The 17,915-nt window shown below is 36.3% G+C and overlaps 2 protein-coding genes and 1 pseudogene across 14 annotated transcripts in view; 1 reads left to right on the forward strand and 2 right to left on the reverse strand.

Annotated features, from left to right (window-relative positions):
* LOC147291707 (putative disease resistance RPP13-like protein 1 pseudogene) overlaps positions 1–8,046 on the reverse strand; it is a 54,574-nt pseudogene extending 46,528 nt beyond the window's left edge. For 4 of the 12 annotated variants that reach the window (XR_015121250.1, XR_015121248.1, XR_015121247.1 and 1 more), the window contains exons 1-9: positions 4,085–8,046; positions 3,882–4,003; positions 3,702–3,798; positions 3,076–3,157; positions 2,864–2,937; positions 2,163–2,742; positions 1,730–1,825; positions 1,538–1,602; positions 87–525 (exon numbers count right to left, since the gene is read on the reverse strand). The product of XR_015121250.1 is annotated as a putative disease resistance RPP13-like protein 1 pseudogene, transcript variant X6 (transcript). Of the gene's footprint in view, positions 1–86; positions 526–671; positions 703–1,463; positions 1,603–1,729; positions 1,826–2,162; positions 2,743–2,863; positions 2,938–3,075; positions 3,158–3,701; positions 3,799–3,881; positions 4,004–4,084 lie in introns of those variants that run through there. The other 8 variants (XR_015121251.1, XR_015121252.1, XR_015121245.1 and 5 more) reach the window with 8 other exon arrangements.
* The window catches only part of LOC147291711 (putative disease resistance RPP13-like protein 1), a 48,006-nt gene continuing 31,597 nt past the window's right edge, over positions 1,507–17,915 (reverse strand). The window contains exon 5 of the mRNA XM_086237272.1: positions 1,507–1,602. The gene's annotated coding sequence lies outside the window, so the exon portion shown is untranslated. The remainder of the gene's footprint in view (positions 1,603–17,915) is intronic.
* LOC147291712 (putative glutathione S-transferase parC) lies at positions 11,640–12,893 on the forward strand. Its single transcript, XM_086237668.1, has 2 exons — positions 11,640–11,957; positions 12,549–12,893. Exons 1-2 carry the CDS (start codon positions 11,640–11,642, stop codon positions 12,891–12,893), a joined length of 663 nt encoding a protein of 220 aa, XP_086093794.1.

Here is a 17,915-nt window from a genome sequence, read left to right on the forward strand (position 1 = left end):
GAATTGGAATGAGAGGAAAGAAAAAATTAACAAGGGCAAAGCTATTAAAGTGATTTAAGTATCAGAATTAACAATAGAAGAGGTACCTGATTAAAAATTAGATGATTGTAAGGACAAGGCTGGTGTATTTGTCTTAGATATAGTAAATGAAATCAAGTTCCCATCAATGCCAATGCAGGGGATATGAGCAGTCTTGGACCAGTCGTCTCCTTTCACCCTTTGGCACCTTTCTTTCGACACCTTCTGGAATTGACTGTAAACTGAGGCACTCACAAATCACTACATATTTGAAGATTCATGGAGGATCTCTTGTTATCCAATGTTTTGAGAAATGATGGTAAGAGAGGTAGGAGTGGTAGCCAAAAGACCCTCCTCTTGAAAGTGTGGGAGTGGGCAGTGTTTGCAAGTTATAGTCCATCCAAGAGGCAATGAGTTCTTTGCGAGATGGGTACCACAGAGACGACAGCAACAAAAATCCACTAATTGCAGCCCAAAAACAATGTTGGAGCTTCCTTCACGTTAGACCTATGCATGACATAAAATTCATTAAATAAGGGATCGAAATATTGCTGAAAGTCCATTCCGAATTTCAGACCACTCAATATTCGTATTAGCTGACAAATAACAAACCCTTCAAGCATCAAATGTAATATTAGCTGACAAAGTTAGCACTGCTTAGAGGTCTCCAAAACAGACCTCTGCCTATTAAGAAGAAAGAATTCAAATAATTGTACCGTACAATTCACTGTCGTTATGTAAAATTGTGGTCGTACAAGTTGTAGGACCACAATCTTACATAACAATATCCTAATGCAAAGATGATGAAAATTCTGATTGATCGAAGAAAACGTGCAAACTGATTAACAGCTTTAACGAAACCTAGTTCTTGTAGCTAAAAATTAGTTCCCACTAACAAGTATTACATTGTACAAGAAGACAGACATGGAACAATTAAACACAGACATAAACAAGATATAGAGAAGGGATGACACCAAATGATGTACATTCAATTATCAAGTGTTAAGGCTTAAAATGAACCATCAGAACTTCTACATAGGTGTTTTTGTACACATCTAGGTGCTTGAGTTTGGACTGAAATTGGAATCATCAAATTACATGAGCTATTCACTTTATTATGCATGCCAGTTTGACAATCTGGACCTTTTCTTTATATCATATAATCAATGTAAAAAAAAGAAAGAGAGATCCCATCTTCAGTTCTTTTAGGAGTAATGCTGATGAGAAAGAAAGAACAACTAAAGTAAAGTTCATCTGCCACAGTGATCAACTAAAGAGAAGTGCTACATACTTTTAAATTCTTGGAAAAGCAGCAAAATATATTTTGACAATATATTGGAAAAGTAGCTGGTAGCTCCACAAAACCTCATAAGGAAAATTGGCAAGAAAATTTGAAGCTTCCTTCATGCATGACACAAAGTTCATTGAATAATGTACTGGAAAGAATTACCGAATGTCCATTCAGAGTTTAAGACCACTCTATATCATGATTTCAGAACTAGCACCTCAAATAACGTACCCTAAAGCCTCAAAGTGTAATATTAGAAGACAGTTGCATGGTTTAGAGACCCCCAATATTGATATCTGCCCATAAAACAAGAAAGGATTTAAAGAATGGCCAAAATCTTATAGAAAAATAGTAAATGGCAACTGTAATTTTTGCTAAAGCCAAAATTTCAGAGTCCTTCAGAAATTATACATAGAGCTTTACCTTCATGTGTTTTCTTACACTTCTATTCCACATCAAATTGTGAAAAGCCTATGTCTTCTCAAAGCTATTTTATGTATCTCAGCTCAACCAAGTATCCTAAATGCAAAGAAGAAGAAATTAGAATTGATAGATTGATCTTAGAGAATAAAAAAAAAAAAAAAAAAAAAAAAGATTTCAATAGCTTTATTGAAAAGAAATTGTTGCAAACCTAATTCCCAGTATCAAGTCCAAGATTGTACAAGAACACACAAAATATACTTTGAAAGTAAATTCTTGGAAAAGCAGCGAAATATATTTTGAAAATATACAAGTATTTTGTTGGAAAAAGTAGCTGCATTGAATCCACCATATTGGACTACACTACCTATTTCCCATATAGCTCTCATTTAACAGATAAAAAAAATAAAAATAAAAAACAAGCTCATATGGGTACCTGATCCTGATTAGGTAGTTGAGAGTGAAATGACAATTGGAACTTTTTGTGAGAGCTCATATAATCACTTCCTTATCTATCTTTATGCAAGGAATGCCAGCTATCTTGTTCCAATCTTCTCCCGTTTTATTTTCAAGGTATATTTACTTCAAGGAAGAAAAGAAAGAGATGCTGGAAAACCCTCTCCTGGCAGGAATTCCAGAGTCGGGCACTCATCAATATCTAGCCTTTGAGATGCTGGAAAATCCACTCCTGGCAGGAAATCGTGACGGTCACACCTTCTAATATTTAGCTTTTGAACAGAAGTGAGATGTTGAAGTCCCTTTCCATTAAAGATTTCAGATTCAGTGGAGAGATTTCAAGAGAGTTGAGAGTGGTAGGAAGCAGCTGTTTCTGAGCAACGTTTCCATGCTGTATCAGCAAGTTTCTTTCAGCTCTTGTCCTCCATATTGGCTCTTGTCCTCCATTATCTTCTTCCATAGAGTCACAGAGAAAACTGTCTTTTGCTTCAGCAAAATTCAAATTCGAAACACTCTGGGTTGCTTTCCATGCTCCCCATGGCCTTCAATCCTCCTGGTCTCTGCATCACTCAAAGGAAAAAGCTATTAACCAAACATAAAAATGTGAATGCTTATAGCCCAAAAAAATAAAAAATTAGAAGAAAAGGATGCTGCAAATCAGACAAAGTCTAATCCAAGTACCTTCTTAATTAGTACCTTTCTTCTTCCTAACTTCACATCTCTCTTGGCACATATCTGTAAGCCATCCACCAGGACTGATTAAAGAAGAGTAAAAGAAAATAATTAATATCAGTGAAGCTAAAATTAAACTCAAATGAGAAAACAAACCCCAATTTCTTTCAAATATATTAGCCAATAACTTCAAATTATAATAAGACTGCAAAAGGACTTACAAGTAAGTTTCATTGGATGACTTTGGCCCTCTTCTTAAGCCTTAGGGTATGTTAACAACACTTCATGACCCCTTTTCTTAATCTGACAGCAAATATTAGCAACAGAAAAGTTGAGAGATAAATTAGCAAACTGCTAAATGAACATGAAAGCAGCAACCACAAATCAAAAATTAACTTGTTATATACAGGTTAGGAAAAATTCAAAATACAGATTGCCAGCTTAAATTAAGCACTTTGGTGATTTTGTGGGGCCAAGAACTCAAGAACACAAGCACACAGTTCAATTTTTCAACTTTGTTTTGTTTAAGTTTTGTGATTATATTATTGAAAAAAATATTAAAATTAGATTAAGATTTCTTTTATCTCAAACTCATTTGGTTTCCATGGAAGTTTCTGCAGATGCATGTGACAGGTTTTACAAAAGACTCGGAAATAATTACCAATATTATAATATTGATAAGAAATAATGAATGATATGATCTAAGTGTTAAATTCTGTCTTCAAACAATATACAGGGGATAACATTGGTTTTAAAATATCCAGCGAAATATATTTTTAAAATATATGAATATTTTGAAGGGAAAAAAGTAGCTACTTGCTCCACAATATTGGATTAAATCACATACCTGACATTGATTGGAGACTTGAGGGTGAAATGAAAGCGCATAATCTTGGCCCAATCTTCTCTTGTCTTATTTTCACAGTAAACTATCTTGGTCCAATCTATGTAGAGTAAACTATCCCATTAAGGAAGAATTTGAAAGATCAAAGTACTTAAGTAGCAGAATTAAAAATAGAAGAGGTACCTGAATGAAAATCAGATAAATTGTAAGGGCCAATGCAGGGGATGTGAGCAATCTTGGGTCAATCCTCTCCATTCAAAGACCAACAATTATCTTTGCAGTTCCACAGTTAGTTCTCTAGCTCTCTGCAGAAGTGAAGGCCTAAAGCTCAGAAAACAATATTAAAGTATGGATGAAAAACAAGCGGTGGGGTGGTAGGTACATACCCGACTCTAGTTTTAGAGTTGAGAGTGAAATGAAAACCAGAACTTTTTGTGAGAGCTCATATGATCACTTCCTCATCTACCTGTATGCAAGGAATGCGAGCTATCTTGCCCCAATCTTCTCCTGTCTTATTTTCACAGTATCTTTTTTTCAGAGTTGAAGAACATCTGTGGATTCCGAGAAGAGAAAGAGACACCGGCAAACCCTCTCCTGGCAGGGATTCGAGACTCGGACAGTCATAGATTACTAGGCTTTGAAGAGAAGTGAGGTGTTGAAGTCCCTTTCCGTTCAAAGATTTCAGACTCTGTTTAGAGATCAGAAGAGTGTTGAGAGTGGTAGGGAGCAGCTGTTCCTTGAGCAACGTCTCCAACAGATGCTCAGTTCCTTGAATCTTGAGTCTTTGAAGGGAGACAAGTCCTTGCAAACCCCACTCCGCTGAAGGCCTCAGTCTGTCACAATCAGAAACTTCCAATGAACGTAGGTTGGGAGGCAAACCCCCTTCTGCAATTGACACAACATTTGGAAGATTCCGTATGTACAAATCTTGAAGGGCGGTGAGGGTGTGAATTCGTTCGGGCAATGACTTCAAATTCTTGCATCCACCGACTATAAATGTATTCAGGTTGGGAGTGGGCAATCCTCCGTGGGGAAAAGAGACCAGATTTGGACACTCCCTGATTTGCAAGATGTTGAGATTTTCATCAACTCCTTCAATGGAAAGGGATTCCAGATTCACACAGCCCCTTATTAAAAGATGGCTAAGTTTGGGAAAAATGCCCAACGGGAAGGACCTCAGTGAATCACAGCTGTCATGTAAGTACAAATCCCGAAGCGATGTCAATTTGGCCATCATCTCATGAGGTAGGAATTCTAATCTCCTACAATTTGTTATATGAAGTGTTTTCAACGTAGTAGGTAGACCATCTCTAGGGAACGACAACAGGGATGGACAATTCTTGAGAGTCAAGCGTACAACACAATTGCTGCTATGCACCAGTTGCTTGGGCAAGCACTCTATATCAACAAAATTTCGAATCTCAAGGTTCCGAAGAGATGACATGTACTCTGTTCTCTGACCTAGTAATGATAACAGATGCGGGCATCCAACCAAGCTCAATTCTTCAAAAGAACATTGTTGTAAGCAGTCCATGTTAAGGGTTGTAGTGGCCCTTTCGTATAGAACCACACACTCCTCCACTGAAAGTGTTTCCAAGCAAGGAAGATGATTAGGCAAGTTTCCTCTCAGCTTCGGACACTTGTTTAAAATTAGCTCCTGGAGACGAGGAAAATCTGGATATTCACCTCCACTTGGCTGCCATTCCTCCCATTCAAGCATCTCCTCAAACTCTAGCTTCTCCAGAGATTGAAACGGCTGAAATATTAGAGAAGACCCATTGCCATAGAACTCAGCACCGATAGTCGTAAGAAATTTCATCCTTTTTATAGAAAGCTCTTTGAGAGCGGGTAGCTTCCCAAGTGGTGGCAAGGACAAACAATAACTACAATCACTGAGACACATGAATTGTATTTGAGAATAGGAAGAGTCTCCCAACCAATTTGGGAAGCAAGTTCCACCATAAAATCTGATGGTCAACTTCTCTAAATTTATGGGAGGTTGGAGCCTCTCAAGTACATCTCTCTCATTTTGGGGATCATTGGTGTCCTCACCCCATTCCAACACCAACTCCTTGAGATCTTTCTTTTCCTTCAAATTGGCCTGCAATGCATCCATAACATCAACTACATTTTGCAGCTTTCGAATAGAAAGGCTTCCCCAAAGATACCGTAACTCCCTCATCTCTGTAAGGCTTGACCCACTTGACTTTCCAACAACAAATGCAGTCAATGTTCTCAAACTTTTTAGTCTACCCATTTGCAATGGCATCTCTTTTATTCTAGTTCCACGAAGATCAAGATGACGTAAATTAATTAATTTACTCATATCTCTAGGCAATTCATTGAGAGAGGAACAATATGACAATAGTATTGTCTGTAAATTGCATAGAGAACACACTATATCAGGTAACCTTTTGATTGCAGTAGAAGAAAGATCCAAGTAGCATAAGTGAATGAGATTACCAAGAGAATTAGGTAATTCACTGATATTGATATATCTTGATAATGACAGCACCCGCAAACATCTTTGTGTTGGCAAGAATTCATGTGAAACTCTTTTGCTTACATAATATTGTCGCCAATATGTTCTCAAATTTATGGGTAGGAAGGTCCGCAAACACTTAAGCCTGTATAATGGCTCAAATTTTGAAGCGGTATCAAATGCTTCTTGAACATATGATAAATGACGACTTGTTTTGGGAACTTCATGTGATTCCCTCCCTTCTAACCTGCAACAAAATCCCTTGGCCATGAAGACAGCCATGTCATTAACAAGATCATGCATTGTGAAACTTGATTTGCTGGAATTTTGAAATAGTGATCGTGATAATAATTGATCAAAGTATCTCTTAGCCACCTCTTCCATTTTACTCGCATTCTCATCTTGTGGAACTAAACCTTCAGCCATCCAAAGTAAAACTACGTCTTCCTTCTTGAATTCATAGTCCTTCGGAAAAATTGAACAATAAACAAAACATTGTTTTAAATGGGCCGGGAGATAATGGTAGCTCAATCCTAAAGCAGGAAGAATATTACTTTTATTGTAGGGTAGCTCCCAAATATTGCTATTTAATATGCTATTCCATTCTTCTAAATCTTTCTTCTTGGAACGTAGCAAACCTCCAAGTGTTTCTGCAGCTAAAGGCAAACCATTGCACTTACCTGCAATTTGCTTGCCAATTTCTTCCAAGTTTGGATGTGCACTAGGGGTTTCATCTCCAAATGCATGTTTTGCAAGTAACAACCAACAATCTTCATGCGACAATGGTTTCAAGTACTGAATAGGAACATTGTTGATGGTAGATGCAACATTTTCGTTCCGTGTTGTTACAAGGACCTTGCTTCCTCTTGCCCCAAAAGCAAAAGGAGCCTGGAGGCAATTCAAATCAATATAATTCTCATTCCAAAGGTCATCCAATACAAATAAAAATTTCTTTCCTCTTACTTGTTCCCTTAGTTCACCTTGAAGAAAATTCAAGTCCATAATATCATAAGACTTTGAAGTGACTTCCTGAAGAAGGGTTTTAGTTACCCTAACCACATCAAAATCTTCTGAAACACAAGCCCAAGATTTAAGAGTAAAATACTCTTTCACGTTGCCATCATTGTAAAGGGACCGAGCAAGGGTTGTCTTACCAACCCCGCCCATTCCGACTATGGTGATGACAGACACATCATTGCTGCTTGCATCATCTGAAAACAACAGTTTTGCTAACTTTTCTTTATCTCCATCCCTACCATATACAAAAGGTTCATGAACCAAGGAAGTTGTTGGAATTCTCTGTGAAACCTTCCCCCCAACAACTTCTCTCAGACCAAGGACACCTTTCTGTTTTGCAAGGAGTTCTAATCTTTCAAACAACTCTCTTATCTTAACATTCATGCTTTGATAAACAGGATTAAGAGAAGTAGAGAGGAAGTTCAACACCTTGGTGAATTTGTGGGTCTGAGCATATTCAGCTTCCACCTTGCATCTCAAAGCCTCAGTGTTGATCTCATCCAGCAAGTCATCTGCATCTAAGACAGCATGTTTGACCTCATCAAGCCACTTTCTCACAGCAGGGTTCACAATTTGCTTCTCCTCTGCATCATTGAGCACTGCAGAAAGGCCAAGCAGTGTGATCTCCAGTTTCTTCAGGAGTGAATCGTCGAGCTTCTTCCTCTGAAACAAGTCGATGAAGTTGCGTGAAGCAATCCTGTCACACAACACCTGGATGGAAGCAGTGAGCAGAGCCTCTCCAACCAAAGCTCCAGCCATTTTTCTCTTCTTAATTTGCAAATGATTTCAAAGAAGTATTCTCTAACTTTTGCAAATAGCAGAAGGGGGGAGTTTGTGAAAGTGTTTTAGGATTATATAGCTCGATCAAGTACACTGACTTGGGCTGTTAGTTGTAGTCTTGTAGATGACTAGAAAATGTTTTATATGGTGGTTGTGCTTGTGCTAGGAAGCTTATTGGCCTAATTTTTAATTACTTTCTGTCTTTTCTTATTTGATTAACGCTTAAACTAAGGCCTCTTGCAGCTGGCCATTATTGACCCAGCAATTTAATAGCTCAACTTGGCAATGCATTGCCTTGGTAATAGCTCAATTTAATAGTATTCTAACCAATTTTTCAAATAGCCGATCAAACACATAAGATTACAATTGATTATATAGCAATTGCCTTGGTAATGCAGTAGGTCCCACACGGTTAAGCATATGCATGGTGTGGGTGCTGCTAGGAAGCTTCCTCTTGTTGGTGTTCATGTTTGGTTTTTTTCATCTATGCATGTATTTAATTTGTCAGGCAATTTTTCTCTTCGATTATTGGCAAAGGATCGATAGGATTTCAATGAAGTAGTTGAACAACTTGGAAAAGCATAAGTGTTTTCTGTTTTTATATTATAGCTCGGTGTCTTTAGCGAATGCAGTGGGTTTATTATTCTGTGCCCACATATGCATATGCATATGCAAAGCACACATCCACTAAATATGATATAAAGATGTTTTCATGCTAAGCACTGAATTATTCATTTTCAAAATACTCTCTCTTACAATATAAATCAAATATTCTTAAAGATATTTAGACCATACATTTTATACTTTTATTCATTTTCAAAATACTCTCTCTTACCTTTAATGTTTGCAAATTAAAAATAATAAAAAACTATAAATTGTAGTAACTTTTTTTTTTTGTACAGAATAAATTGTAGTAACCTTAATTAAATTGTCTATCTTAAATTACATTAAAGGAGTTGGGTATTGTGATTTTATAAAAGAAATTAAGTTTTTGTATATAACAATGAATAAGATACATGTAAATAAAGAAAAAAATCCGTTGACGTTAGGTACTAAATTGCATTTTTTTTTGCATTTTTACTACTAAAATATTTATGTCATTTCACTTTAGATACTAAATTTCAGTTTAGGTACCAATTTAAAAAAATATGGTTATACCGAGCTGTAACTGTCTAATAGTCATAAGTTTTTTATTGATTTGTTGTTTTTTCAATATTTGCAAGACTTGAACTTTAATGTTTAGTCTCTGGATTATAGGATTTCATCCCTCAAGCCGGCCTAAATCAAAAACATTATATCCTTATAAATTTTGAAATTTTATGAATTTGAAACAGTTACAACTGTATAACAAACCGATTTGTGACTTAATAAAAAATGTCTTGCTTTAGGTTAGTACCTAAATTGAAAAAAAAAAAAAAATTAGTGTCTTACTGCTTTGCTAAAAAACTATTGATATTTAATATTTAATCCTAATTTTCTATAAAGAAAAGCACTTATTATTGGCCAAAAAAAAAAAGCACTTATTAGTTTTATTTTGTTGGGCTTCGTGCACCTTTTGATAGCTTAAGCCCTCTTTTGTACTAAAAAAATGAAAAAAAAAAAAAAAAGACTTATTGGCTCAATTATGTGCATAAGAACTATTGGGTGGGGAAAATGGGAAATACCTGGATCCACTCACTGGGTGCACCTCCATGTCCACTCCAAATTTTATAGACAAATCATATCTTTACACTTGTTTTTTTTTTTTAGGCTAACGTTTAATTTAGACACTAAATTATAGGGGGTATTTCAACTGCATTTATCATTTACAAAATCATAAAAATATATACCTTATCTAAAATCTAAATTGAAAAAATGAATTTTTCTTCTTCTTTTAATTTTGACCCTTCTCCACCTCCCACTCTTTCTCTTTTCCCTCTCTCCAGCCAACCCTCCCAACCTAGCCCCTCTCGACCCCACCCCCACCGCCACCCCCATCCCCACCCACCGAACCCTCCCCTTCCACTTACCTGAGGCTCTCTCTCTCTCTCTCTCTCTCGCTCGCTCTCTCATTTTTCTTCTTCTTCCTCATGTCTTCCTTCTCTCTCGTGTGATTTCGCACAGTCTAGTCGTGACCAGGCCAACTCCAACCAAGCCCAGTCGGCGCAACACCACCAGCCACCAGCCCGTAGCTCCTCTCTCTCCCCTGACCATCCCTCTCTTCCCTCTGCTCTCCCACGCGACTCCATCCCTGTGCGCACCTCAACCCAGCCAAGGCCGGCCATTTCCCGACGGCCCAAGGCCATTGACGGGTCCCCTGGTGCCGGCCATCCCCCCACGAGTTATAGTTAATTGGGGTCGGGAAGGTTGTGGTGAGGGTGGGGTCAGGAGGGGTTGGGCTGGGAGGGCCAGTTAGCTGAAGAGAGGGAAGAGAGAGAGAATGGCAGGTGGAGAGGGGTAAAAAAGGAAAAGATGAAGAAAAATTCATTTATTTCAATTTAGATTTTAGATGGAGTATGTTTTTTAATGATTTTGTAGATGATAAATGCAGTTGAAATACCCCCTATAGTTGAGTGTCTAAATTAAAATTTAGCCTTTTTTTTTATATAAAAATTAAATCAGAAAATAGACACTTACCCTTCCCTCCCCCTTGGCTCCACACCGTTCTCTCCTCCCCCACTGTCTCCAGCTCTCTTAAGTCTAACACCATTTTCTTCTTTTCTTCTTCCTTGCTCGGCTTATTATTTTTTTCATCTTTTTTCTTCTTCCTACCATGTGACTCAGTCTCTAATGAAGTTCATCCCTATCCACAAGCCGCAAGGACCGGATGGCCCAAGTCAATACAAACCATATTGATTGGCTTCATGTTATAATTTTATGTTATAACTTATAATTATGTTATAATTTTATTCTCAAATTTTATGTTAAATGGGTTTTTTATCCAATATCAAAATCAAATGGGCCGCACCTACTTTGTATTACCATCCAACGGCCGTGGTTCTTAGACTTGAGATATGCGCCAGGTAGAGCTTTGCTTTGTTCAAACCGTTGGATATATTCCTTTTGACCAGATGATTTCCATGAGTGGGATAGCTAGCCATAGAAGTGCAGCGGCATGCATGTTGTGGCATTTCAATCCTCAAAGCCCTTTCAGACAAAAAAAGAGTGCTACAACATACAATCCAACCTTTGAGCAATTGAGCCTCTGCCCAAACTGCAACTATTACTATAATTAAAGTCACACCATATATATAAATATATGCATAACTCTAAAATATACTTTGGCTAAACAAATATATATATATATATGCTAAACACATTAATTTCTTGTTTGCATGTCTAAATTACTAAACCTCCCCTATGAGCCGGCTGGTATATGCTCTGTACTCTAAGACAAAGCCTTAGTTGTCTCCAAAGTGTTCCAACTACACAACCCTAGTGAACATATATATATTTTTTTTGGCCATGCTAGTGAACATATATTAAATAATGAAAATCACAAGAGTGTAGCCCCTCTTCGAAGGGCAAAACAAGAAGACCCCATAGGCATCACAAACATCGAAAATTACATCTCCTATGAACCACACTTTCTATAAATTTCTAAATCCATAACTCATTTTGATACAACAAGTTATAGAAGAGATCACAAAGAGAGAAGTGATACATATTCATATAGCTAAAAAATGTCAAAGGGAAAGGTTGTCATTTTGGATTGCTGGGTCAGCCCATTTTGCATGAGGGTCAAAATTGCGTTGGAGGAGAAGGGCATTGAACATGAAGACAGAGCAGAGGACTTGTTTGGGGGTAAGAGTGAATTGCTGCTGACATCAAACCCAGTATATGCAAAGGTGCCAGTGCTCCTGCACAATGAAAAACCACTCTGTGAGTCCACAATCATAGTTGGTTACATTGATGAAACCTGGTCTTCCCCACCACTCCTCCCACCTTGTCCTTATGCTCGAGCTCAAGCCAGGTCCTGGGCCGACTTCATTGACAAAAAGGTTGGTTATTTATTTTTTATAATTAATAATATATGCTATACATGTATGTATGCACATATATGTAAGAAATTAATATGAATTCTTATACTTTTGTGGTCATGATCAATTTGATTTAGCTTTTAATTTTCTGAAATTTCTACAGTCTAGCATTTCGATCTGTAATTCAATTATATATAATATAACTCATTCTTATCAAATAGTCTAACCTGTTATATAATTAAATAGACTATTGATGAGGTGAATTCTTAGTACTTGAAAACTTTTTGAAAAAAAAGTTAACAATTTCGACTCTTAATTTGGGCATATTATTCTCATCTCTCAATTGTTATATACACTCAACCATTTCGACCATCTCCTTGGCCAACTCGACTTGTTGGGTAGTTCTATTATTTTGCTGCCTGAAAGAGTTAAAATTTTTAACTTTTCAAAACATGATTCAAAATGGTTAGAACCTCATTAAAATGTGTCATTTTATGAAGTTTTATCATTTTCAGTTTCACAATATATCATGTAAGATATATGGTAATAAATGATTACCCTCATAACATTATGTGTTTGCATGCATGTCTGACTTTCATGGCGTGCATGAAGGTTTTCGATGCCGGAAGCAATATATGGAAGAGCAAAGGAGAAGAGATAGAGGTGGCCAAGAAGGACTTCATAGAGATTATAAAGCAGCTAGAGGGTGCTCTGGGAGACAAGGATTTCTTTGGGGGAGATGCCTTTGGTTTCGTTGACATCATAGCCATCCCTCTAACCTGTTGGTTTCCTGCCTATGAGAAATTTGGGAACTTTAAGGTTGCAGATCACTGCCCAAAATTCTCAGCTTGGATTAAGAGGTGCATGGAGAGAGAGACAGTAGCCAAAATCATTCCAGACTCAGAAAAGGTTTATGAATTTGTCATCATGTTCAGAAAAATGCTAGGCATTGAATAGTGATCGAAGAGTTGATTTATGGTACGAATTCATATGACTTACAATCTAATTAAGGGTTCTCAAATCAATACTCTAGTATAGAAAAAAGAACTCGTAAAAATCTAAAAGTTAAAAATGTATTTGTATGTCATACAAGTTTGTACCATAAAATTTTCAGTGATAAAAATGCTTATAGCATTAGGTAGTACATCAATCGTGTACTTGGTCTCTTCTCTTCCAGTACATTTTGGCTTATGTAGGTCCTTAGGTCCTGCTTCGTCACTCCCTGCATATGGGAAAAAGAATAAGGAACAATAATAATTTGTCCTTGATCTTCATTTGCTCTTTTAATGTAGTTTTTTGTTTTTTGGTTTGAGCTCTTCTATTGTCCTTGATAAAATAGAAATAAGATCGAAAATATGAGTCTTCTTAGGGGTACGTCCTTTTCATGACTTTGCGTTCTAGCTCATTAATAAATGTTATTAATTTGTGACAAATTAATGATATTGTAATATGTGGTCACTCTATATGAATGTTTAATACTAAGCAATCACTCTCATCAATGTTGGGTGACATATATATCAAGTTAATTCAAATAATCCCTCTCCCAGTAAATGAAAATGAATAAATAAACATAATAACTATCATGTTTACAATAATGTTACCACTTTACCATTGCCTCCTTCAACTCAATTGGAACAAGGTAATAAAATTAATTCCTTTAAAAGATACAAAATTACTATTGTGCCACAACTTCTCAACTCACTTTCGACTACTTCTTTGTTTTTTCTTTTGTTTTTTTTGTTGGCCAGGGACTACTTCTTGTGTTCAGTAGATGATATCTGGTTAAAATAGCGTGACTATAAAGGCTTTGTGGATATATAAAAATGTGCATGTTTTTGTTAGACTTGAGTCTTGATTGAGTACTTTGTGAGCGTATTAATGTTTTTGGTGTGATGAGACCAGCTGCTTCATCTCCTTCACCTTCTCCAATTTCTCTCAACTTTACCTCCTCCCAATGATTTGTGGCATTAGCGGCTTGATCATCTTTTTAGTGCTCGTCTAAAATTTTTATATAAACAATTTCCTGCAATTTCTTTAATTTGATTCCAATAAATTTTGTAATTCTTGTCCTTTTGCTCAACAAACCAGATTACCATTTAAGTTCTATTTCTAGTACTCATCCTTTTGAACTCTACTGTGACATATGGGTTCCCATAGGTTCCCACCCATTCGGGAGTTCGCTATTTTTTAACGATTATTGATGACTTCACACGTCGCACATGGGTGTTATGGCTAAAAATGCTTCCTGCCACTTGTCAAGCCGGGATTCGTTTAGCTCATAGCATGTGCAAATCTGGATGCAGGTATACTGAAAATAAAGGGTGTGCCACCAAGTAGTGTTGCACTTGGAACAAATACAATATAGATCTCAAAGTGGTGTAAGATCAAACGATGTAACTAAATGAGATATAAAAATAAAAGAAAGATAATGAAAATTGACTTCTAACTAAACGATCGCGCTGGATTGTTTTTACTGCCTAGGCATTTTAGGACTTTAAAGTGCTTTTAATACTTGATGAGTGTTCATTGATGCTTTGATGTTTGCTCAGGAAGTGTCCATAGTGTGTGCAATAAAGTGTATGATCAATCACACTTGAATGAATAAGAAACTAAGAAAATAAATCTGAAGAAAACTAAAGAAACTCTAGATCTAGCCGATCAAGTAATTGTGAACTTCTTCACAAATCTAGCCAAGTCTGAGCAAGTAATCCACACATAAACTAAAAATGGAAACAAAAAGATGCAAGAAATGTAAATGATTCAATTCCAATCTCCGCTTTAATTGATGTTCAAATATTAGGAGATATATACATTAAATGAGGGAAATTAAAGCCAAAATAAGAAATAAATGCTAATAAAAGCAAACCCGGACCAATTAAATACACAAAATTGGATCAGAGACCACCATTCTTAATATATAACTAAAAATTAAATGAAGAATAAACTCTGAAAAGTTCGAGGAGCAGACAAAATGAAGTAATGAGTCAGGCCCCATTGTCAGGAATATGCGAATTGCATAGAGTTTTTGTGTGTGTGTTGTGAGAGAGCCCTTTTTTTGGCTGTAGCTTTTCTATTTATACTTGAATGGGCTCTGAAAACCTTAAACAAAGTGCACTCGGATCACCCTACGTGCAGGGTACTGAGCAAGCCTGGACCCTTGTACTTATCCTTCCATGACAGCTGTCATCCAGTACTTGTCAGCTTTCTAATACACATGTCTTCATATGCTTAGTCCTTTTATTAATCTTCTCGGCTTGATGTAGCTGAGGAAGAAGTTTTGTTTGCCAGGATTATTCAAGCTTACTAAAGACTTGGGCCTTGCGGATTTGGGCCTTGAATTTGGGCTTCAGACTTTGGCCTACTAACTCTTTTGGGCTCAAATGACCTCTTCATTTGAAATTCATAGTACAAACGATGGGTTTATTTGATAGTTTTAAATCTGAAACTGCAGGCTTACATTGATAAAAAAAATTTGAAGAAACCAAATTATATAATAGGTTTCATGTGATATAAGATGAATATAATGCGCGCTGGAGGAAAATACTGTGAAATAAAATTAGAATATATAATGAATAAATAAAATTAGTATATTTATTATACTCTATAATCTATACACTAACCCTAATACTAAACCCTATATACTCTATATACCCTAATACTCTATATACCCTAATGCTCTTTATACTTTATAATCTATGCACTAAACTCTATATACTCTATATACTCTATATTCTTTAGGATATAGTATAAGATATTAGGATTTATACCTTTTAGGGTATTTTCAATTTTTTTTATATAGAAATGTATTAGGGTTTAGGGTTTGAAAATAACTAAATAAAACCCCAAAAGAGCCAAACCAAATCCCAAACGAAACCCCAAACCTTTTTTTTTTCTTTCCAATTGTCCAATTGTCTAAAGGCCCCAAACCCCAATTAACCCTAAAGCCTTTTTTTTTTCTTTCCTTTTTTTTCATTTTTTTTTCTTTCCTTCATTTTCCTCCTTGCCCGTGACTCTCTCTTCCTCTTCCCTCTCATTTCTCTCTCCCAGCCCTGCGCACACAGTCTTCTCTCTTGTCCCTCTCCCTCCCTGATCTCTTCCTTCCTCCTTCCTTCTTCTCTTCCTCCTCTCCCTCCCCGATCTTTTCTCTCTCCCAGATCTTTTCTCTCTCTTCTCTCTCCTCCCTCCCCCCTCCCCAATCACCCTCCAATCTACCGTCTCCGACGACTGCTGGCGACTGGAGATCTGAGATGAAAATGGGGCTGGAGTGTGAGTGTGTAAATGACAGCGAAATTTAACAAGAACGTGCTTGGAGCGCGTTCAAATTTCGCCGAAATAATTAGGAAAGATAGTCGGATACGTGATAAAATTTCAAGACCCAAAAAAAAAAAAATTTCGCCAAAATTTTCGAAATTTCATTCCTTGATAATACCTTGAAATAAGGCATTAATTGACAAAAATAAAATTTACCTTTTTTCAATTCAAATGGGAAAAGAGAAAATCACAAAATGAATTTTCTGCAGAAAATGGATAATCCTACATGGCAAATTCAAAAATGGGTGTATATCTAATTTCTCAAAAAAAAAAAAAAAAAAGGGCTAATATCAAATTGGGTCTCCCGAAATGGATGTATTTCTAATTAGCTCAACACTTAAACAAAGGCAGCATGCAACTGCCCATTATTGACGCAGCAAATTTAATAGCTCAACTTGGTTTCAATATAGTAGTATTCTAATTATTTGGAAAAACAAGAAGTCTTTTAAGATTAATTAATTCTATAGCTCAATTTCTTATTGACTTTGAGTCTTTGAATGAGGGACGACTAGCTAGAAGCCTAGAAATTGTTTTGGTAATGCAGTGGATCCCACACGGTTAAGCATCCATATGGTCTTCTATAGATTTGGATTCTCTACTAATCTCTTGTGTGCTGATTTCATACTAATCAATTAAAACTACGTCCTTAATAATCAGAACCGTTCATTCTAAATCACTCTTTAAAAATCATCTTTTCAAAAAATCAAGCCCTCTTTCTAGAACTGCATGCATTTATCATCGTCTTCTCTTACCTAGGTACCTTCCTTGCTGAGTAAGTTTATCTTTAAAAATTAAAAATTATTTAAATTTAAAAAATTTGATTATTGTAGCCTTCAACTCATAGAACTTGGCAAGTGAAATTCAAGATTCCTTTGTGGTTTTGTTTTAAAAAAAATTCAAATTGATCATATATGGCTTCTGCAGTGCTCAATGGTGTTACAAATCTCACACTCATTAGAGGCATAACCCCAAATGGGTTAGTTTTCCTTGGGTCGAATGTCTTCAATCTTTAATTGACGAAGGTTAATGTCGTGTGGGGTTTTATAGGGAACATTGGACTCTATTGGTCGCCTTTGGACTGAATCGCTTTAGTAATATATCCATATATATAAAGAGAGACAGGGGAGTAAGATTATATTTTGAAAATCTTAAAACTAACTCACTTAAAAAAATAAACTAGTGATGACATTATGCATTAACTGAGGACGTAAAGGTAAAAAAAAAACAATAATAAATTACTCCCAAGGACAAAAAAACATAATGTTTTTTAGTGAAAATCTATCTACGTACAAACAAAATTAAGTCAAAGAACATTCTATTCTGCGTGCGCATGGTCGGCAGTGTAAAAAAAGCTTCTAAGGGTTCGGCATATGCAGATGCATCATGCATTTGCATCTGCATCTACATCTACAGCTTTTTTGAGCATTTAATGTTGGAGTTGCATGCATATGCACTTTTTTGGGTATTTTGAGCATGCATATGCAGTTTTTAGGATGTAGATGCACGTGTTTAGATTGTAGATGCACGTGATTGGATTGCAGATGCACGTGTTTTGAGTGCTCGGTAAGAAATTTGTCCTGGAAGTTAAATATTGGGCCGAGTAGACTGTGGACTAAATTTCTTTATCATTTTGGCATTTTAGGTAAAGTACCCAAAAAACAACAGCCC

This window comes from Dryas octopetala, chromosome 3 (genome assembly GCF_963921425.1).
Source record: "Dryas octopetala chromosome 3, drDryOcto1.1, whole genome shotgun sequence".
Lineage (NCBI taxonomy): Eukaryota > Viridiplantae > Streptophyta > Magnoliopsida > Rosales > Rosaceae > Dryas > Dryas octopetala.